The sequence below is a fragment of the Numida meleagris genome, chromosome Z (genome assembly GCF_002078875.1).
Source record: "Numida meleagris isolate 19003 breed g44 Domestic line chromosome Z, NumMel1.0, whole genome shotgun sequence".
Lineage (NCBI taxonomy): Eukaryota > Metazoa > Chordata > Aves > Galliformes > Numididae > Numida > Numida meleagris.
The window spans coordinates 33852281-33876315 of NC_034438.1; the positions used below are offsets into that span (position 1 = coordinate 33852281).

At 39.8% G+C, this 24035-nt stretch overlaps 1 protein-coding gene across 11 annotated transcripts in view; it reads left to right on the plus strand.

Moving 5' to 3' along the window:
- ADAMTSL1 (ADAMTS like 1) overlaps positions 1-24035 on the plus strand; it is a 442268-nt gene that overhangs the window by 271337 nt on the left and 146896 nt on the right. For 9 of the 11 annotated variants that reach the window (XR_002433573.1, XM_021381313.1, XM_021381315.1 and 6 more), the window contains 2 exons: positions 8302-8347; positions 20169-20405. Coding sequence is in view for 10 of the 11 variants with exons in the window: in XM_021381313.1 (XP_021236988.1) it covers positions 8302-8347; positions 20169-20405 (283 nt within the window). In the remaining variant the exon portion in view is untranslated. Of the gene's footprint in view, positions 1-3535; positions 3604-8301; positions 8348-20168; positions 20406-24035 lie in introns of all 11 variants that reach the window. The other 2 variants (XM_021381320.1, XM_021381319.1) reach the window with 1 other exon arrangement.

Sequence of the window (24035 nt, forward strand, 5' to 3'; positions counted from 1 at the left end):
ATCAGCCCATGGCAAATGGTTGGGCTGTGTTTCCACCCCTGGGGCAAACGGTTCCAGGTATACTGAACGCCCCTCCAGGTGAAAGCAAACTGTGGTCTGCATTCTGTGGACAACGGAATGGAAAAGAAGGCATTAGCAATGTCAGTGGTGGCGTACCACTTGGCTGCTTTTGACTGGAGTTCTAGCATGTCCGGCACAGCAGCACTCAGTGGGGGTGTGACTTCATTCAGGCCACGGTAGTCTACTGTCAGCCTCCATTCTCCACTGGCTTTACGCACTGGCCATATGGGGTTGTTAAAAGGTGAGTGAGTTTTGCTGATCACTCCCTGGCTCTCTAGTTGACGAATCAACTTATGAATGGGGAGCAAGAAATCCCTGTTGGTGCAGTACTGCCGTCTGTGCACCGTTTTTGTGGCAGTCGGTACCTGTTGCTCTTTTACTTGTAGCAACCCCACCACAGAGGGATCTTCTGACAGGCCAGGCAAAACCGACAGCTGCTTAACATTGTCTGAGTCTACAGCAGCTATTCCAAAGGCCCATTGATACCCTTTGGGATCCTTGAAATGTCCCCTCCTGAGGTAATCAATACCAAGTATACTCGGAGCCCCTGGACCAGTCACAATAGGATGTTTTTGTCAGTCCTTACCAGTGAGGCTTATTTCAGCCTCCAACACAGTCAACTCTTGGCAACCCCCAGTCACCCCAGAAATGTAAACTGAGTCTGTCCCTTGGTGACTTGAGGGCATTAGAGTGCACTGTGCACCAGTGTCCAACAGTGCCTCATATTGCTGTGGTTCTGATGTGCCAGGCCATCGAATCCACACAGTCCAATATACTCTATTGTCCCTTCCCCCCCCCTGGCTGGGGGCAGGGCCCCTCTACTTGTTACCTCCCTTGTTCTTCTGATCAGGGCCCTTACGGCTTTTGCCATGTCCCCCAGCAACAGGAGCGGAGAATTTTGCCTTGGTGATTGATCTGGCTAGCAGTTCTGTTGCCCATGCTTGTAGTGCAGGAGTGGGTTTTTTTGTGCCACTTCTTCATGTCTTCTCCATGGTCACATAGGAAACGCCACAAGGCAACGCATGACATAGTCTTACTGTTGTCACTTGCTCGAGCAGGAGAATGTTTTCTTCTTCTAATAGCTGAGTTGTTGGATGATGCAAACTGGGAGGAAAACAAATTGCTCAGCCCCTCCCATAGGGTGTCTCGATAATCCTGATTGTCATCAGGTTTATCGTCATGAGGCAAAGAAGTCAGTTCCTCTATTATATCATCGTGATCACTCTCAAGTCTATCCAGTCTTTCAGTTACCTTTACAATGGCTGAAACATAAACTTGCAGAGGGGTTAAATGTAGCTCAAAGTCATGGAGCCTGAAAATCAGTTCACCCATAGGGGGTCTTCTTTCCCATCTGCCATACATGGCTGCTAATGTACCGGTGTACTTTTCTGGTGCAGTTCTTGTGAATGTACGCCACATGTCTGGTGTACACCTGATTCTCTCAGGATCATGCTCCTGGTTTGGATCATCAGGAATGAACCCAGGGTCATGTAACATTTCCACCACAGCACATTCTCTCAAATAATGGATGCCTTTTTCCATAGTAGTCCATTTCTTTGCCTCAGGCATCAGATCGTTTTTGAAGGGGTATTTTTCCTTCACAGCTAATAGCATCTGCTTCCAAAGGGTGAAGGACTCATCCTGGCATCTACTGATATCTCTGTCAATCACTGAGTCTCTGGCAATGCTTCCCAGCTGGCGGGCTTCTGTACTGTCTAGCAGTGCACTGTTGGCCCCACTGTCCCAGCATCGAAGTAGCCAGGTGACAATGCGTTCACCTGGGTGCCATGTAAAGTCTCTTCTCAAGACTCAAAGTTCAGTCATTTTCAGAGGTCGAGTAGTAAGGGTTTCAACGTCTCTTTCAGTTGTTGTTGCCCTGGTGGGCGTTGGTGACCGGGATCTCATTGAGGGCCCTTCCCCTGGACTTTGGGGTGGCTCCCCTGGACCTTCTCACTTTGCTGTCTCCTGTTCCGAAGGAAGCGATATACGTTTCACCTTCCGTCCTCTTACAGGGGCAACTGAAATCAGTTGTGGTACCTCCTGTGGTTGATCAGGCTGGTTGTTTTTCATGTTCTGTCTCTCAAGCTCGGCTTGGACCAACTTTTCTGTTACGGTGTGAAAGCTGGATTGGAGGGCGTGTAGTTCTGTTTGGAGACTGTTAAGCTGGGATTGTAGAGTGTCCCGCTCATTTTGGAAGGTGTCTCGCTCGGATTGGAGACAGTCGAGCTTGGATTGCAGAGTGTTCCGCTCATTTTGGAAGGTGTCTTGCTCGGATTGCAGAGTGTCCCGCTCGGATTGGAGACAGTCGAGCTTGGATTGCAGAGTGTCCCGCTCGTTTTGGAAGGTGTACCATTCCGATTGGAAGATGTTTTCCTGAGATTGGAGATTATTTCTTTCAGCTCGGAGATCTTCCTTTTCAGCTTGGAGAATTTCTTTCTCAGCTTGGAGACACTCTTGGCAGATTCGGAGATTCCTTTCTCTGGTTAGGAGATTCCCACTTTCAGCTCGGACCCACTCCTCGAAACTCTGCATGTCGGCTTGGAGACTCTCTCGCTCATTCAGTACTTTCTGACGGAAACTCACCCTTTCACTTTGAAAACTCTCATTTTGGAAACTCTCTCTCTCAGCTTGGAAACAATCTATTTTGGTTTGGAGACCCTGTATTTCGGCTTGGCTTGGAGACTCTGTATTTTATTTTCAAACTGTCTCTCCTTCTCTGGGATAGTATTGAATAAGGCCCGATAAGCATGAGCTAGGCCCCAAATGATTTGTGCCTCCTCAGATTCGCCAAAGCTGTCACATCCCTGTCTCAAATATTTGCTTAGGCTCTCAGTATCTTCCAGGTGTTCAGGAGTAAAGTTCCATGACACTGGAGATGCCCATCTCTCTAAGGTCTCTCCCAATTTTCTCCACACTCCCTGCCACTCAGTATCCTCTGGCTTTGGAGAAGGCTTCCTCAAAATATAGATACTGAGTGAAATGACTAGAATGATGAGTAGTGCATTCAAGGAGATTGACAACATGATCAAATGAGCATTCAAAAAATGCATCAAGGATTCAAAGGAGAGACTGGGAGATTGTCAACGGTTTACGGGCGTTAGGCCCGATTCCGTGACGAAGGGGACGGGGGATCCACGGGTCCACACCCCGGGAAAAGGGAAAAGGGAAAAAGGGTAAGGAGATGGCCCTGAGAGCAAAGAACAGCGGCAACAATCTGAGGAGAAACAAACTAATTTACTAAATAAGATATCGGAATGCAAAACAACACACTATAATACAATATAATTACAATTTAAGCTGGTAAATCCAATACAGAGAGAGAGAATGTCCCAAAATCAAGGTAGGCCTTACTCTACTACCGACGATAAGACAGCTGGAGAGCAAGGTGCTGCCAAGACGAGAGACGGCGGAAGAAGGGACGAGGTCTCGTGATCTGCAAGTTTTTATACTGTGAGCTTTTATCTTTTCCCTCCAGCTGGAAAATGGTAACAGAGGAGCAAAGTGCCGTGGGGAATGTAGTAGTCCTTCTCTTCTGAGAACCAGGTACATTCACTACATGATGTTATGATGTGGAATACCAATAACCGAAAATCACAAAACCATGACAGATACACAGTGTAGTCATATTGCGTATGTGTATAGTCATATTCTATCCTCTTGATTCTACTAAATTTACTCTAGATTTACAGAAGAGTCTCAGTGTAAGTCATGGTATGATGGGTTTTTTGTTAGTCCTATACTCAGCTCAACATACATGATGGTCAGTGTTTGTTTAATACTAACTAAGATGCATTACTTACATCAGAATACTTGTTTCCCTAATTAAAAGATTGTGGAAAACATTATTTGTGCAAAAGTAGGGCTTTGGTGGCCACAGATTAGAATTCATGTTTTGATTTGCCTAGCCAGCTTCCTGAGGGCAGTGATTCAAGTTGGCACTTTGCATTCGTTTTATTTTTTCACTGCTGCAGAAAGAATATTCATAAATCTGTAACAAAATTTGCCAGGGAAAGTTGGCTTGTTTATCCATGCCCACTTTCCCTTTCCCTTTCCCTTTCCCTTTCCCTTCCCTTTTCTCAATGCTAACTATTGCTGTAACAATTCAAGTATTTCACTATCTGAAGAAGATGCGAGAGACTCAGTCATCTAAATATAAGGAATGAAGGGTTTTTACAGTTGCAAGGCCAAGCTACATGTCAAAACACACCAGAACAATCTGCCTAACCCACTGTGTCAAGTGAGGAGCATATTAACAAAAGGATATACCAATATTTAATAGTTTTTCATTTTGTTGTCAGTTTAAAGATATGAACTTGCAATTGGGTAAGCCTTAGAAGGAAGTTTGAAAAAGAGAATTCATATTCAGAATTATGCTGATACATCAATATTTTTCATAATGATTTCATTCTGTCAAGTTTCATTTATAGGAAAAGATTCACTGAAAGAATGAAAAAAGACTTTTTCCCAGAAAAGGAGAAATATAGAAATTGTAATGAGGATGGGAGGGAGTAATAATACTGCACAACATTTTGAAAATAGGTAAGAGTAGTAGGGTGAGGAAAGAGGGATGCAAGATGGTGTTACTGTGTGTGACGCTTGGCACCAGGGGAAGTGAAAGGCTTACTCAGCCCATGTACGTTGTCATGAGAGGAGAAAGGTACACAGCATACTTTTCCTGCAGGTGTAGTGCCAGAACTAAAATCTGTCACACAAGGGTGGTTATCAAAGGATGTGAAAATAAAGGAGAGTGAAGATTGTCCAGTGTTCCATCAACTTTCAAACCCTGTGGTGAACAGCTGCATCAAAATTCAGATCCACAAAAAATAACCTACCGCTAACTCTTAGTTGCTTGCTTATGTAGAAATTTGTTTCTTAAGAAAAGCATTTCAAACTTTGATGACCACTGAGAGTGGCAGGAGTTTATGAGATCCTCCTCTACAAATCTCTTCCGTCGCCTTTAGTAATTATACATAAAGGCAACTCTGGCTTGGGGTTGCTATTCCTTCTGGCAAGGCTTCTACCTCTAGCAGAGCACAAACACACGTCTACTTTAGACCTTTGAGGGGAGGACTTGAACTAAGTTGCTCTGCAAACTGGAGCCTGAAGAAATAAATACCAGGATTTGGTGCTATTTATATTAAATGAAGTGAATATTTTAATATATTAAAAGTTGTTAACCTCTTTCATAAACTTTACTGGAAACAAGTGACTAAGTTTGAAGAATGAAACATGATTCCCAATAGCTTGCTTTTCTTACATATTCACATGATAATAATTGCCTGTCAAGCCAAACCCTGAGCCACCTTCTTTCTCAGCAAAATCTCCTGCAGTGTACACCTGATGACAGAGAAGACTGTAGAAGTACCTTTTATTGCTCCCACTCCTTGTGTGCTCTCCAAGACTAATTTGCTATTTTGCATGACTTCTGACATTTCTGAGCACCTGTGTATTCTCTTGTTGATCGCAGGTCTCACATTTAACCCACAGAGATCAGAGGATGTGTGATGGCTCTGTCTCATAATGTGGCCTTACTAATCTGCTGTATTCCTTCCTTGGAAATGAACTGCAACGTGCTATGCCATTCTGCAAAGCAGCTACACTGAGACACAAGATCTGTATCATTAATTCAAACCTTACCTAGAGGAAAGAAATATGGCTCAGTCTAGTGTCGTGCAAGGAGCTGTGTTTTTCTCTCCAGCAGGATTAAATTCTCTAGGTGGTTTCAGCATCACTATTTTAAGCAGAGACAGATTCAGAAACAGAATTTACATTTAAAAATCAAGATCTGTTCCTCAAAAAGCTAGTATTTAAATAGGTTTTTTTTTCAGATTTTTTTAACCTTCTATTTTCAACAAGTCTTATAATTTTTAGTCCCAAAGCGGGTGCCTGAGTTTAAGAGAATGGAATACTGAAGCAGCATAGATCTGAAACACAAAGTACGCTACAAACCTACTGTGAAAATGCATGAGCTTAAGCTGAAAACAGCTTTCATGCCTTTGGCTGATAGTTGATAACTAGGGAACTAATGAGTTTAAACAACAAAAATTGTAAGGTCGATCCTGGCAAGGGGACAAAGGGAGTTTTGCAAGAGTGGTTCCTAGCATTCATGAATCATCACAGCATTGGCTGCATACAGAATTGCACGTTTGTTCTGAACAACTCTGGCCATTAGCCAAAGGAGGGAAATTGGAAGAAAAATCTGAGTAGCTCTGTGGCATATGTCTAAACAAAAGCACCTGTATTTTTCCATAGTGCAAAGATTAAGCAAAAATTAAGTGATTTTTCATTTTGAAACAGACAAAATGAACAAAAAGTGTAAAGAGGAAGTAACTGTGAGGCAGATGACAGAAAGGAAGTTTCAGTTTCTTTGGCAGTTCAGTGTTTCTGAGGTAAACAAATTACGGCAATTTCAACAGCAGCAAATCTGTGCAAAGGAAAGGTATGCTTGATGGGTTGTAGGTCATTTATGAGAGAGAGATGGGGTATATATAAAGCTTGCTAGATAAGCTACTGAGATGGTGAGCTAGGACTGCCTGCATGCTGCATGATATATTTTTTCATTTGCTCTCGATAGGTGTAAATCAAGAGTACCGTTAGTGAATGTCTTCAAGTGTAAACAGAGCTTTGGCCTGAAAAAAAACAATATATCAACATGATGCCAGTATTGCTCAGGAATGACTGGCATGTTGCTTGATTTCTTCTGCTTTTTTAAATCTCAATATTGCTATACTAGTTCATAGCCTGAGTATTATTTTTATTGCTGTATCGCTAAGCTGTTTTTCCTAGTGCTGCATGTCTTCTGCATGCTCTTATCGTTCTCTGGATGCATGCAGTGGTAAAAATATATGTGAATTAATTATGTAACATTATGAAAGCATTAAAGTTGTAGTATTTCTGTTATGCTTTTAATAGTATTGTTTATATGCTAAGTACTCCAGAGCACAACGTATTATCTTTCTTCTTCATTTTTTTTCCTGCAAAAAAAAAGATTGAATTTATTTTCTTGCTTATCTCCTCTTGCAGTCATTCATACCATGGTGATATGATCACAATACTGTGTTTTTCCTTGATTTTGTACTCAGAAAGGTGAAACTGACTACCCAAGGAATTTCACAGTTAAGTCTTATCTACGTTTCAAGTGTGTGGAGAAAGGTAGAAGGAAGGATGGTTTCAATAATGTAATGGAAAACCGTTCCGTTTATTCTAGAGTTAACACAGTATGGAAAAAAAAATTTTAATCTTAAAAAAGGAGAAGGAAAAAAGAACCCACACAAACGCATGCAGATGATGTCTTTTCTCTTGGATAGTTCAAAATGGTTTGGATTTAAAACTTCAGTCTTGGCAAGGATTTAGTCCTCAATGAATGTGTGCTTGTTAAATCCTGACCAAAAAAAAAAAAGAAAAATTGTGAAATTGAGAAATTAAAAATGTAAGGAATTCCATTCTTTTGAAGGATAATCTTATAAAGCCAAATATTGAATTCTGATTTATACCAAGGACCTCTGTGGAATATTGTCTGAGTTCATAAAACATAAAACAATTCAAGATCAATTACTCAGAGAGCACACTACCGAGGGCTAAAAAGATACCTGGATGCTGACTTTTCCTCTTGGGGGCCTGCTGGCATCTGAGCTGGTATGGGACTGCTGCATGGGAAGAGGAGGAGAACTATGGGGAGCACACGTGGGGGCTCCAGTACTCTTTGACCCTTGCTGGCCCAGCTGCTCTTTGAATGCCACTCTGCAGGAGGGCCTGGAGAGGTAGCTGGGGGCTGGTGCTATGGGGGCTTGTTTTACGTTCAGATCCTTTCCCTGCACCAAGAAGGGAGAAGCCCCATGGACAGTGGGCCACCAACAGGTCACTGCAGGCCCAGAGCGCCACCCCAGTTGCATTCCAGCTCAGAACAAGAGAAAGGCAGGCGCAGAGCTGTGTGGCTAGCTGGGAAACTCTGGTGAATGTGGTTCAGATGGTGTGCTCTGTATGCCAGCCTCCAGCCTCATTTGTAAGCTAATGCCACCTTGTAGAACTTAATTTTCTTAGGTAAGAACTGGGGAGTTGTAGAATTCACACCTCAACATCTATCCAGTGAGAGAGAGGCTTTTCTTTCTGGGAAGAGGGGTGGTGGGGGACATGGTGATTTGAAATCCTTTTTGGATAAAAGAAAAAGCAGTAAACACTGTGTGCTTGCTTGTTATATTCAGCTATTAATGTTTTGGGTTTGTTTTTAATTTTTGGATACAGGACCTGTGAAGGGCGAAACATCCGATACAGGACATGCAGCAATGTGGTAAGTGAAGTATAGCTTTGATATAGTGCAAATCATCATGTATGATAGTTATGTCCATATAACATAAAGTAATTTGCTCGTGTGATAGTGCAAACACAATAACATCTAAACCTCCTTCATATCATAGGACCTCTAGCAAATCATTGGTGCTTTCTCAAGAGGCTGGTGCGACAGTGGCATAACATGGTGCTAAAATTGTTTGGATGGAACTGCAGTCACAACCTTTCTATGGAGTCTGTCACTGAAATTTCAGAGTTGCTCTTTAAAACCCCACAGCAGAATGAAAGACCACTCATGTTTCAGAGTTACTTTTGCAGCCAGCTGGTTCACACTGGGCCATCTTTCAGGTTTGAGGATTAAGCTGTTAAGAACTAAAGACAAGTTAGTAAGAGATGTATGTTCCTGTTCACCTGTGCCCTCCCAGCACTGTAATTCTGTTGCACGTCTTAGAAAAGCAAACTCTTTTGCTTGTTATTTCTATAGTGAATGTAGTTTTCAATAGAATAAAATAAGAAACTTCAACTTCTACGCTCACCAAAGTAAAAGCGTGTTTTCACTGATGAAAATGGAAGTAAAGACTTTCATACGGAAAGTTTTATTGGGTGCCAAGGATTGTGAAAGCTCTCAAATTACATGAAGCAATGTCAGTTTTACCAGTAAAGATGGAAAATGAAATCAAACATGCTCAGGGCCAAGCTTTCTCATGCCTGATAGGGACATATTCAGAAGCTTTTCAATAGGTGCTTTGTCTGAAAAAGTTAAAAAGTTTAAGTTCAAAATAAAAGAGTATGTTCCCTCATATTTGGCTTATATTCTTTAGAGTAGACCACAGTTCACAATGAAAGAAGTTGCTTGCTTCATTTTGAGTTATAGTTTCCCATGCAGTGGGATTTCTCACACTTTTGCCTTGGAAATTGGTTATGGGTGTATCCTCTGCGTCACTGAGATCTCTCATCAATCTAGATATTTGCCTTACTAACTGACAACAACTGGAACAGTCAATAAATAAGTCTGATGGCTGTTTAACAATCAATTTTCCAGATGGTGTGAAGCACTTAGGCTACGCTGTGACCTTGGAAGGAATGGGAAGATTTATTTGTGTCAATCAAGTTGCATGCTATGGACTTGTGTAACATGTTAAAGATGAGGAAAAATGCATTGGCTTTGTTTTGGTTTGTGCGTGGATGCACGCTGTGGCAGTTCCTTTTCCATCCTGACCTGCTCTCATGTGTGCTAAGTGCAGTGATGCATACTAGCATCCTGCTGTGCTGCCATTAGCTGTTCCAGGATCACCCCAATGAGAGACTGGCATTTTACCTGTGTTGCAACCCTTCTTCTGTAATCAGTGAGCTTAACTTTCGAAGACAAAGAACATTTTTTGTAATATTATTTTTAGCTTAGGTTCTCTTTTGGAACTGTAGACTTGGACAGCTTTTCTCCAAAACAAATCCTTTCAGAGTTGTCAGGTGATTCTTTAACATACTTTATCTTTGACAATAGAAGTGGTTCAGACTTCTCAAAATGACAGCTTCAGAACTCACTCAATTGTTTAATATCAAGTAATCCAAAGTGGAACTCTCAAAGTGCTTTACTATGCCAAAATTAGTGACAATTTTGCCACTGAGTAATGAAGAACTGGGACTGCATTTATAATTTTAAATTCGTTTATCAGAGAGAGTGGAGAATAGATTGTGCTGCCTTGTCTTTTCCATAACAAAGGGATTAAATAAGTTTTAATTTATTTCTTATGTATAAGCTTGCAAAACTAGCAATAAATCAAACAATCATAAAGCTGCGGACAGCATCAGTCTTTGACCAGGCTTTTCAAGTATGGCTTTATGTAAAAAAAAATAAAAAGAAACTTGGCTGTATTCATTTTGCAGACATCTGATCTCAAGGGAAAACATTTTCTATTTATTTTTAAAATACATTGAACATTTGATTCAGATGTTATGGCCTTCCATTTACCTTCTTTACTAATCTGAGATACTGTGCACTGATATTCCTACTATGAGCCACTGCAATGACAATGACACCATAATCAGCCACAGAAATTGTGGCAGGTTCCTGCAGCAGGGATAGCCCTCAGCCCTCTGTTTCTGGGGATGAGTACCACTTTGAAGTACCTTGTGCAGAATAAGTGAAAATCTAAAGCAGTTTGAGAAGCCTTAATGTACATCTCTGCTCTGAAAATCCCTCTGTTACAGAGCCACAAACTCTTCCAGATTAGCATACACTGCCTTTTTAATGACATGTGTGTCTTTTTAATGATATTCCCAGGATATACACACACACTGAAAATTGCACACAATGGTGTATGAATTTTTGTTTTCTTGGATTTTCCATTTTTAAGATTTCATCGGCAGTGTCACTGAAAATCAGGAGGAGGGAACTGCCAGGCTCAATGAGATCTACGTTTTCATCTGTGTTGGCTAGCAGTCAATTGCATGAGAGTAAGATCTGCATTCCACCCTTCTAAATGAAGTTAGCTATCATGCACTGTGGAAAATTCCTTTTTGATTCCTGTTGAAATCACAGAATCCTGAAAAATAAGCTTTCATTGCCATTAGCTTGTGCTTAACGTGAGCACTGTTGTTATGGTTCATAAAACAACCAATCTTTTTATTCTCTGCACCACCTTTCAGTAAACTGACATGCTTTTGTTTATATGACTGTCCTCTTACTGGAAAGGATGGGTAGTCATGTATGCTAAAAGCAAGTAACTTCAAAGCTGAAATTAGAGAATGGGAAGAATACTTCTTGGAGTCTGGCAATGAACACATTTTTGTAGGCACTATCATTTGCAAGATTTTGCTACAGCTGGTTTTAATTCATTCTGAAATTAAATAACAGGAAAAATGAAAAAGAAAAGAAAAAAACAACATAGAGTGTCATAAAGAAACGGCGAAGCAAGAGGAGAGAGTGGCACATCTATTTCTTCGGTAGACTGTATTATCCTAGGGATGCTGAATCTTTTTTAATACTACTGGCTAAGAGAGATTGACACTGCTGTCAATAAAGCTTCTGAGAAATCCTTGAAAGATTGAATCTAATCCAGTATGCTCACCACTTGCATTTCCTGGTGTTGATCAGAAACTGAAAAGATTGTGGGTATGAAGCCACATGTGTAAATAGTGAAGGAAGGAATGAGAGAATCTGATGATGATTTAGGGTTGAATTGCAACAGTCTTTTTTCTTCTTACTGTTCATACTGACTCCAAACATGTTACCAGCCATTTTAGAATTGAATGGTGGGGGGAGGGAAGAAGTCATTTGTTTTTCTTCAGAAAATTACTCCAAATGCAATGAAAGCATGTTTTTATATCTGGCGGGGTTGCCATATTAAATGTTATGCAAAATAAACAAAAATATTTCCAAACATTGAGTAGGATTTTTTTACTAGATTTTTCATCAAGTTTAGTGTGTTATCTGTTCCTTTTTCTAGGAATTGTTTGTAGTTGCAAACTTCTCTCCAACTTTTGTACCAAACTGTCATGCTACCTCGTGCCTTTTTTTTTTTTTTTGGCTCGTAATACCACTAGACTGTTCTGTGCTTTCTCTTCCTCCATTAAAATGAAAATCTTTCTGATCTTTTTATCAAACTTCTGTTTTGTGATTGAAAAATTCTTCAGTTTCCCTGACATTTTGCTTTTTATTGCACTGCTTGCTGAATCAAACCAGAGGAAAACTGAAATGCAGGAGTGCGACACTTCATTCCCAAAGTTATTTATTTATTTATTTATTTATTTCTGCCTGCAACTACAAATAATGCTGCTTTTGAGATTTTACTATTTGACATTAAAATAGACAATGCTGTAAGTTGTACAAGCTTACTAGCTATTTCTACACAGTTTAGAGCAGTTACATTAAGTATGATACAGAATTTGTGGATGGTAGATCCCATTAATCAGACCATCAAAACTTGTAAATAGCACCTGCAGCTCTTTTTTTTGTATATCCTTCACTTTCTTCACTTCACTGCAATAACAACTCTAATGGCATCCTCCGTTTTCTGGATTCCATTCAGACAAGCAACTCCCATCCATGTTTCTTAACAACTCATGCACAACTTTTTTGCACGCACTGGTACCTGCATTGTCTTGCTCACTTTTCACAAAATGACACTATATTCTTGCCAAGTACCAAAACCTAGCCTATTGGAAACTGTCAAACTGAAACTTCCAAATAAGTGAACAGCTGCTTGTAGAAGCATTGACTCGTTGACTATGAGGTGCACCACCACTAGATACTTTTCAGACCTACACAAATGATTATCAGAATTTAATTTTTCTACCTTGTGATTCTATGTGAAATCTTTTTACAATTGAACCAGTTTTCACTCTGCAATAAAATTTCTTATTTTCCACCACTGCAACAATCTTGAAATCTTCAGTGTAAAAACTTCTTTTGTGTTCTTATTTCAGGGGAAAAAATAAGGAAATATAAGCAATACACATTTCCTTATTAACATCAGACTTGCTTAATATCAGCTTACTTTTTAAGTAGAATTTCTTAAGTAGAACCTCAAATCATTTAGTGTGACTACAGTCTTTTCTTCAAAATGCTGGACTTTAATTGCTGCCATCTTATTTTGGAACAGGTACACTATAAAATGTCTTCATTGTGTGTTGCCTAGCAATTACTTCTAATTTTTTATCTGCAAAAAAATGTATTTAATATGTTGCTAATTATGTCAGCTTCAATCTTGCAATATATCTTCTCAGCTTGCAAGTCTGTGTGTCTGTCACTACTGAAAAATATTTAAAAAAAACCACATTTCTATCATATTATGTAAATGTGTCAAGTCCTTGTAAGCCAAACAGTCAGCGTCACTTCCGTCACACTGTCATTTCAAGAATCTGTTCACTGTAGAGAATTCATACATTTAAATTCAGTATTTTTGATAATAAATTTTAAACACTTTCTATAAATATTTAAAAGGTAAGAGCAAAAAGAAAATATGGCATGAAAAGCTGCATATTGAATTGTTAGCCAAAATTGGGAAGATATTTGGGAAAAAAAAAAATTAAAGAATTGACTTTATAATAACTTCCAGTGGCAAGTATTTGTGGAGGTTTGGATTGGTACTTCACTGGCTGATTTAGCCATCATCTATGTTTAATTAAGAAAAGAAAAAGCATCTGCTGATATTCCCTCATTTACTTTGTTCACACTGTTTCTCCCACTCTGTTCTCTGTCAGATATTGCGTTATCTTGGGATATTCAGAGAAAGCTGTTTCGTGGGCCCTACTTGATCTAAGCAGTTAGTGTTGTGCCTAAATTATTTAGGAGTTCACAGATGTAGATAAATGAAAAATTTGGTTGCAAGAAACTTAATCCAAGCAGGATGCTCAGCAAGTCTTCAGAGTTGAATGGAGTTTCTGTTAAATCCCTAAATCTCTTAAATCTTTGCACTTGTGCAAATCCCTGCCGGAGGAAGACCTCGGGATTTCTTTCTCAGCAATGAAATTGGTGCAGCTGAAACACAGTGCATACTCCATGGAACTGGTTCAATAAACTGTTCTGTCAGATGCTACACGGAATAGGCCAGTTGTTAGTCAATTTTTGCACTGAGGAAAAGCTCCAGGTATAGTAAATCATTCTTGGCCTCTGAAAATATACAAGTGCATATATTGTAAACTGTTTTAAGGTTCCTCAACTGTTTCCACCTATCACAGCTTAGATATGATCTTCCACATTTCACCCACTTAGTAAACTTTGGAAGACTGACCCACTTTTGTCCCATGAAATCTGATCTGCCTATAACTATCAAGGGACATCTGGGATTCATCTTATCTTTTCCACTGGTTTGTTGATTAATAGAAATTGTTTTGAATGGGATTCAAATATGGCAAAACTCCATGGACTTTATGAATTGCAATAAGGTCAAATAGGAGGTCAACTTGAAAACAATATTTTTGGATGTGAGGAAGCGAATGAATCTGAGGGAAGCCATAATAATATGGTCAGGATTGGGTACTTAACTGGTAAAGATGAAACTCTGTATTTATTTTTAAATAGGTTTCATACTTCAAAGGGATTTCTGGTCATATTTAAAATGACATACATTTTCATTGCAGCGGAGGAAATCTTGACTTGATGGGGTGAATAGAGATTACAGGTATCCAGCAGAGGCACAATGTTTCTGAAACATCCCATGAGCCTTCACAAACTAAACTAAAGGTCCTGAAAAAGCCATCTACAACTCACAGAGTTAGAGAAGAAACAGCTGTTTTCTTATTCACTGGAAATCTTCCTCCCTAGGACACTGTAATAAATAGAAAGCTTGATGACAAATGGACTTTTATATAAGATGCAAATTTATTAGTTCTTCCTGATTATTCAAAGAGTGCAATGGCAGCAGTTCCTCATATCTGTAGGTGCCCACAGTTACTTTCAAAAAGAAAGGAAAAACCGTAAGGTTTGCATATAGCCCCAAAGTAGAGTAACCTGAACCACAACGGATTACTGCTTTTGTGGCCAGATACCAGTCCTTCCACACACAAGCTGAACACAGGCCATGCAGATAGTCAGCAAAATACCTTGCAGAATTGTATAACCCATACAAAGGTGGGGATGCTTTGGGCTCACTGCTAGTCTAATTCGGCCTCTGACTTCTGACTGGCTCAACCTGTAGATACACCCTTCTTTATCTCTGTTGTACAGGTAAACAAACTACATACATACCGTTAGATAGCTTCCAAGATCAGACCTTTAGGTGGATTAATTGTAATTTCACTCACGCAATTCAAGCAGTGGTAATCAGCAGTAGTAGAGGATCCCTTTCCACCAAGCACCCACACACATACTGAAAGCAGTCTGATCTTAAAAAGTGGAGAAGACTTTGTGGAATCAGAGCCTATCATTTCTCCTGAACAGGAGCTGGCACTCAAACAAGCAAACACATACTTAAAGGTGTGAGAAGCGTTCAGAAGAAAATAGCAACTTACTGCTTGAACAGATGCACAGCAAAACAGTAAATTTGCCTTATCCAGCATTTCTGCAAGAATACTCATTTACAGGCTGTGAGCTTCTGACTGTCTTCCATTATATGATTGCACAAAGCCTCCCTGATCCCTACTGACATATAATACAAACAATATACGATAAGCTCTAAAAGCCAAAGAAAACAAAGACAAGAGAATAATAAAAAATACCAAGCTCTGTACGGTTTCTGCTTTTTCAGTCTAGGTGATCTATGTCTAATGATGGATAATATTTGGACTGCAACTTTTCTTATCCTGTCAGTTTGTTTACGGAAAACAGGACACAGGTTATGCAGATGTTGTGTGTGTAGGTGCAAGTACACATGCTTTCTTAACTGGAAAGGAAATTTCTCTTTAGGAAGAAGGATCTTCAGGGCCTTTTGGCAGAAGTGTTTTCAATGCCTTTAGGCAGATTTAGGATTCAGGATTTCAGTAGGAGAAAAGTAGTGGGCCAGACTGTAACCCCTTTTCTTATCTGTGTGCCAAGATAAGTATGGAAGTTTGCCTTTGTGACTGCTTGAATGTATTCCTTGAATGGCTGCAAGTTTCACATGCAAACTTTTTTAACACAAGCTCTATTATTTCAATCCATTGTTTTATTTTGATCATGATATCAAAGACTGGAAGTATTTAACATTGGTCCTGGTCACCTGCCGTGTCCTGAAAGCTTGTTATGTTGACCGTACATTTTTTATTTCTTTGATTTAAAAATAAAATCCAGCACAACAAATATAGTATTGAATCCTGTACAAAGCAGGATTATGAGCTCTGTATGTTGTGTGCTTTAATGGGCCTTTCTGTCTTTGTAAAAATAAAGCTATCGCAAGCCAGCAAGTTTCGAAGGTAGAGCCAAGCTTGAACCAAACAAGAGAGTTGGCTTGGATCTCAGCAACAAGTGTAAGCCAAGCCAATAGACCTGATTGTATTTTCTTACGGACTGAAAAAATCAGGGAAGGGTATGCACCAGACAGTTATGTAGCAAAAAACAAGGCCACAGTGTTCTTCTTTGCTTTTCCCTTCTTCAGTGAAAATAGAACTAAAGCAGATCTTGAGTCAAGCCATAACTGTCTTGTTCATCCTCTGTTTAAAAGCAGAACAGAAAGACCATTTTTCTCTAATTACACCATGTAAGTGGTTTCACCCTGCTGGGCAGCTAAACTCCACTACACTGCTCTCTCACTCCTCCTTCTCAAAGGAAGAGGGAGTGAAAATACGATGAAAAGGGCTCAAGGGTCAAGATTAGTACAGGGAGATTGCCGGTTACCGTCACTGGCAAAACAGACTCAATGCAGAGAGAATAATATAATTTATTGCTAACAGTGAGCAGTGAGAAACTAAAAGCAAAAGAAAACACCTTCTTCCCAATCACCCTCTTCTACCTCCTTCCTCCTCTCCAGTCAGCACATGGAAGAGGAAGAATGGGGCTGCAGTCAATCCATAACACTTCATCTCTACCACTCCTTCGTGGTCACTCTCTGCCCCTGCTTCACCTGGTGTCCCTCCCATGGAATGCCACCCTTCCCAAACTGATCCTATGTGGGCTTCCCACTGGCTGCAGCTCTCCAAGCATGGCTCCAATGTGATTCCATACCACAGGGCCCACCCTTCAGGCACTGCTCTGCACAGGTTCCCCACAGGGGGCAGCTCCCCCAGCCCTCTTGCCCCACCATGGGCTGCTCGCCACAGCCTGCAGCTCCAGCCTGCGGTGCTCCTGCAGGGGCTCTCCACGGGATGTACCTCCTTTAGGCCTCAACCACTGCTGCACTGTGGGCTCCTCCATGGCTGCACGTGGAGATCTGCTCTCCATAGTGCCCATGGGCTGCAGGGAGACAGCCTACTCCTCCATGGGCCTCTCCTGGTCTGCAGGGAGCTTCTATTCTGCACCTGGAGCACCTCCTGTCCCCCATTCTGCACTGACCTTGGGGTCTGCAGGGCTGTTTCTCTCACAGTTTGTTTCTCCTCTCTCCCAGCTGCTGTTGCACAACAGTTTCTCCCTTTTTAGAACTTCTGGCAGTGGTGGGTCCCTTTTGGAGCAGCAGGCTCCAATCTGACATGGGGCAGTGCTGGGCTCTGCTCGCAGGGGCCAAATCTATAGCCTCTCTCCCACAAAAACCTTTCCATGTAAGCCAAGTACACACTGCTATGGAGGGATAATGAAATTAACACATATTTTTCAGCTCTCTTCACTTTCAGCCTTTGTCTAAATGTTGTTTTTTAACAGTTTGCTTAGATTACAGATGTGAGACAGGACCTGGTTGTGTATTCATTTATTTACTTATTCTGGAGATTTAAAAATCAAACTGAAGTATGTTCACCACTTTTCCCCTTTTTAAATCTTCCATAGTGTATGAATAGAAAATATGTGTACTGCTGAAGTCCTCCCACAGACTTTGGACTTTCAATATCAACTTCCAAAGAGAATGAATGAGCTCTACATTATTGCTCTTTGATACATATTTTTCAAGAGCAAGATTTAGCTCAAATCTTTTTCTTAATGCATGTAACATTTTGTAGTAAGAGCACTATTTTCTTATCCTTAATTGCCAGAACTCCATGGAACTTGACTGAACAAGCTCAGGCTCTATCACACTAAAAACAGAGCAAATTACCTGAAAATTTGCTCGTACTGTAGAAAGAAAACTAACTGAAAATCTATGGCTTAAAGCCATGACTTGTATTTGTGTATAGTTCATTATGATAAATGTTTGGAGTGGTGTGATCCAACATCATTCAAATATTCAAACATAATGGATGCAACCACCTTGCCTCTACATAGTGAATGGAAGGCTAATGGTATGCAAATGATACATTCATAACAAAGATTTTACCAGTTTCCTTCAAAAGGAGATTTGGAAGTTTGATTTTTTAGATAGATTTTCTTTTAGACTTCAGTAAAAAACAATGATCCTTTAACGTGATACACAGTCCCCATGGCACTGTTATTGAAAACTACAATAATCTGCCCTGCTTTAAGGAGCAGGAAATAGTAGAAAAAAATGTGAGGTTACCATTTAAACCTCAGAAAAGTTATTTTACCTGAATAGCAGTAAGGTTTTCCTAGTTGAGAGGATGCATAATTGGTGAATTAGTTTGTCATTAATGGCAATAGAATTTCTATAGATTGAAGTCATTATTTAGATGATAAAAATACAGAAATCATTTAAGGGTATTGTCTAGTTGTATGAGAACTGCTTTGAAAATAATGCCTCTTTTTTTATTATGTTGGCCCACAACATCAGAGGTGGATGTTGGTGGTATGGCAGTAGAGGTTGAACCTTCCCACCAATATTCCATTAGATGTTGTTGCTGTGTGACAGTTGGCAGCAGAGAGGCAGTCAGACAAAATGGCATCTGACATGTAAGTGTCAGTTGCAAATGTATGTAATTGAATTTTTCCATGTAGCAAAAATTGCACCCATTGACATTTATCGATGCTTGTTGAACATTTATGGATACCAAACAGTGCGTGTGAGCACAGTGAAGTGGTGGGTGGTGCATTTCAGCAGTGACAACAGTGAGTCACCTCTGCTGGTTTAGATTTTTACAAGCGTGGCATGCTCATTCATGCTTGTTCATCACTGAGGAAAATACACTGCTAATGGTGGCGACTGTGTTGAAAAAAAATTATTTTGTAGCTGAGAACTTGCTCAAATAGTGTTGTTATGGTGTTTGTATCAGTTTTAGTTTTCCGTGGAAATAAATAGAGGCATTACTTTTGGAGCAACTTCAGAATTCCTTCCTTCAAGTTTATTATCAACATTTATGCTTCTCCCTGTTGCCATTCTTAAGCAAAGTTATAGCAAGTGTTCTATGAGGCCTTAATAATCTGAGGCAATTGCGTATCTAGCACTTTCTGTTTTGTTACAGTTCCCATAATGGTCAGTGTTTTCCCTAAACCTTAGCTGCTGTATTCCTGTAATTATATGAGGAATTCAGATTATTTCTTTTAAAAAATTACTAATCTGAAGCCTTTGTGGTTCTTGAAAATACCAGTATTTAAGGACAAAAAACTGGAAAGGAAACAAAAAGAACTCACGTTTATTTTGCCTGAAATTTCAGGATTTTGAAGTTCTTCTTGCTCCCCTGAGACACTGTCAGGAAAATATCTGTACTTTAGAAAAGCTGCACTTTCTAATCTCAAGGAGAGTAATTAGTGGGAGACATCAAGCAATCTGAGTGATCCTTGTTTTTTTTGTAGTGGGTGCAGAGTGAGGTTATATGTCTCAAAACTTCTGAGGTATTAACAAAGGGGCTTTTCAATGTAAGATCATAAGTTGCTAATTATGAGAGTTATGAAATCTTTGCCTCTGTTATGTTGAAGAATTATGAATAGATGTTGTATTTTTCTTATTCTTGTTTCCCTATCAAGTGATTTGGATCAGAGAGAAAAAAAAAAAAAAGAAGTGAAGCAATCTAAAGCGAACGGACAATTGAACAAGTGACTTTTTCTTTCTCTTCAGAGGAAAAATTGACTGGCGGAGCATGGCTGTGCTCACACACATATGCACGTTTGTTCACAAGAGGAAATAGATTCAGCAAGAACATTTCAGGACTGATGGGTTCTGTGGATAAGACACATACAGTGTGTTTCTTGAGTACCATGCATATTTACATATAGCCTTGATGTTGTTTCCGTACTTTTGTGGAGAGAAAAAAGGAAGACACAATTATACAGTTGAATTATGTGTAGCTGTTACTGTCTCTTTTATTTCAGTGTTATTTATTCTAAACATAATAACTCGGTACTTCTGGCAACTGCTAAGTCCAGCCAGCTATACAGCACCATGACCAGCTGTCCTGAGGAGAGTCACTGACCTTTTCCTCCTTTTCTGCAGGACTGTCCTCCAGAAGCAGGTGATTTTCGTGCTCAGCAGTGCTCAGCTCATAACGATGTCAAGTACCAGGGAGAGTTTTATGAGTGGCTTCCAGTCTCTAATGATCCTGACAACCCATGCTCACTGAAGTGCCAGGCCAGAGGAGCAGCTTTAGTTGTAGAGCTGGCACCAAAGGTTCTGGATGGGACCCGATGCTACACCGAATCCCTGGATATGTGCATCAGCGGCTTGTGCCAAGTAAGGACAGAAGCTCTACTCTGTCGTCTTTCCTAATGAATTCTTCCCTCAGTTCTCTCTCATGTGCTCTCTTCTCCTCCATACCTGTACCATTTGGGGTTCTTCTTTTTGGTCATCCATTTTAATCTTGTGCTCTTTTCTGTTATCTTGTTTGACATAAGTTTACAAAATCAGTGTACAAAATCAAGGATGAAAAGTTATTTTCTCACTTTCTAGAGTGTTCCTTGGTTTTTCAGAGGAATGTGTTCATTTTTGAACAGTTTTGTAGTTAGCATCAGTAACAGATCTAGTTTGAAAGTATCCTAAGAAATGATTTTGATATACAAAAGCTTACCAAGTCTAGGAAATTATGTTCTGTTTGAGGATTATTTCTCCACTTAGGTCACAAATGATGTAGTGGTAGTTGAAGTACTAAACTGGAAAATCTGCCATTGTTTTGACACATAACTGAGCAAGCTACTATACTTCTTTGGGCCTCAGTTTGTTTGTTACATTTTAACCCTTCATTTCAAGAGTGCATTAAAGTCTAGAGATCATTCATCCAGTTTTCTAATCCTAATTTGTTTTCTTCCTGTCTCTGAATAGCTTTTACATTGCCTTCTACTTATATATTGCTTTTACTTATATATTGCAATAGTTTTTAATTAATGTACATCATAGTTTAATCTCTTGAACTGCATATAGGCAGCAGACTAAGGGAAAGTCAGACATTTGTACCATCTCTGTTAAATACTGAACACACTTTAATATTAGAAAAGACTGAGTCTAGGTTCATGTTTCAGCACCCATTTTCCTTGAAATATATGTAGATTTGATATGTTGTTGGCTTTCTAGAGTTCTTTCAGTTATGTGTTGTATCTATGGAAACTTTCTTCCACTTCCTTTCTACTTGATTTTGTACTATGAGCCAGAAGTAAGCTTGCAGTAAATAGAGTACCCACTTATTCCATTAATTTTATCTGAGATCTTAAAAAGGGAATAATCTAGATCTCTTTACTTGAATTGATCACACAAGTTTTTGAAACATTCTGTTTCTTCAATGAAATGGACACATTTCAATGTTCTTGTTTTTTGCTTTGTTCTGTTTTATTAATCTTCTAAAATTTGACTACAGGAAGTTATGTGGAAAAGTAATATACTTTTATACAAGTTAGGAAATTAGGAGGAGCACATTCAGACTGTGTGTCAGGCTGATTGTTATTTTGGTCCAAATATCATAGAATCATACATAGAATAATAGAATAATAGGATCATAGAATCAATCATAGAATCACAGAATTGCTTGGTCTGAAAGGAACTTTAACAATCACCTAGTTCCAACATCCTTGCCGTGGTCAGGGGCATCTTCCACTAGACCAGGCTGTGCAAAGGCCCATCCAACCTGGCCATGGATACTTCCAAATATGGGACATCCACAACTTCTGTGGGCAGCCTGGTTCCACTGCCCTACCACTATCAAAGGTGAAGAGTTTCTTCCTTGTATCTTATCTAAATCTACTGTCCCGTAGTTTAATGCTGTCACCCCTTGTCCTGTCACTGTATGCCCTTGTAAAAAGTCCCAGCATTGGATGGCTGCTGTAAGGTCTCCCTAGAGCCATCTCTTCTCTGAGATGAGAAACATCAACTCTCTCAGCCTTTCTTCATAGAAGTGCTCCAGCCTTTTAATCAACTTTGTGCCCTTTCTCTGGACTTGCTACAACAGGTCAGCGTTCTTCTTATGGTGGAGGTTCCAGAGCTGAACGCAGTACTCCAGCTAGGATCTCACAGGAGTGGAGTAGAGGGAAAGAATTGCCTCCTATTGACCTGATGGTCATAATTCTTTTGATGTGGCCCAGGATATGACTGGCATTCTGGGCTGGAAGTGCACACTGCCCAGTCATATTGAGCTTCTCATCAACCAGAATTTCCAAGTCCTTCTCCTCAAAGCTGTTCTCAACCTATCCTCCACTTAGCCTGTTGTTTTTTCTTTTTCCTTGGAAATGCCCTGAACTAAGTGCAGGGCCTTGCACTTGGACTCATCGAAAGGAAGTAATTCACTACTAAAACAAACACATTTTCATCCTCATGACACTTCTTACTCTTGGTAGATCGAGGCTGGCTACACTTGTACATCTGTGAACAATGATCTCCTTCTTACCTCTCTCTCTTACTTAGATAGGTATTTTGAAGATAAATGTGCAAATACTATAACTGTAGTGTGCCTAAGGAATTTCAGCTAAAGTAACCTTTTATTATATACTGCAAAAAGGTAGAATGGTATTTTATTGCATAAATATAATGACTGTATATTTTCTATGATCTTCAGCATTCAGTTTCTCCATCAGCATTTTACATACACTTACAAATAATGCATCATTGTTTAAGGATGGCTAAAAATAAATAAACAACAAGAAAAATCTCATACTACTGTGCTCCTCACAGTGAATAAATTTTTGACTTTCTGATGTTTTACATTTAAAATAACTCAAAGTGTTTTTATCACAGTGCCTCCCTGGTAGCCAATCATATTTTTATGACAGTAGAGGTACTGCATTAGAAACTTCATAACTAGATTTGCCCTTACTGTGTGCTTTAGGACAGCAGATGCTTTCATGCCTATCACATTAATACCTAGTACAGCTAGGCAGTCCATAAAGGTAATGGATATGAAATTTCCCAGAATTAATTGTGAACCTTCTTTGGAAACAACATTCTTCTGTGGCCTCTGTAAAGGGTCTCTTAAGAGAATGTGAAACACCAGAATTATAGAATAACAGAGAGAGAAAGTCTCCAATCTCTTTTAGAATCTGGAATGTTGTATCTTTGATCTACAACATTCACGCAAATAAGCTTCCTCCTGCAAATGGATACATATAATTTCTAAAGGAAACAAAATGTGATCTTATTTCAGTGCACTTGAAGTGGTAGCTGCAGGCTACCTAGTGGGTTCATATTGATTCACTGATCCTTGCATTGAGTTGACTGGATCTTTATTACAGAGAAGGATACAGACTTCCATGGTATGTTCTGATTACATCCCCTAGCTATGATTTTCTTATAATGTATTCAGCTACTGAGAAAGAATTGAATGTGGTTCCGCCAGAACATTTTATAAAACATTTAAGTATGTCTATTCAATTAGATTCTATGCAAGAATCCTCTATTAGTATAAATGGCATTAAGATCAGTCTATGCTTACATAGACGTCATGCATTTTTCCCAGTGAATCAAGAAACTGTGTCAGCTCTCTGGACTATCATAGAATTGTGGAATGGCTTGGGTTGGAAGAGACTGCAAAGATCATCTGGATCCAACCCCCCCTGTTGTGGGCAGGGTGCCTAGGGCCCCATTCTGCCTGGCCTTGAACACCTCCAGGGATGGGTTAGTCATAACCTCTCTGGGCAACCTGTTCCAGTGCCATTCTGCCCTCTCAGTGAAAAACTTCCCACTGACATCTAAACTACATCTCTCTTCCTTTAGTTTAAATTCATTTCTCCTTGACCTATTACTATCTACGCATGTAAAAAGACGGTCTCACTCCTGTTTATAAACTTTTAAATACTGGAAGGCTGCAAAGAGGTTTCCCTGGACCTTTCTCTTCTCCAGACTGAAAAAGCCCAGCTCCCTCATCCTGTCTTTGTAGGAGAGGTG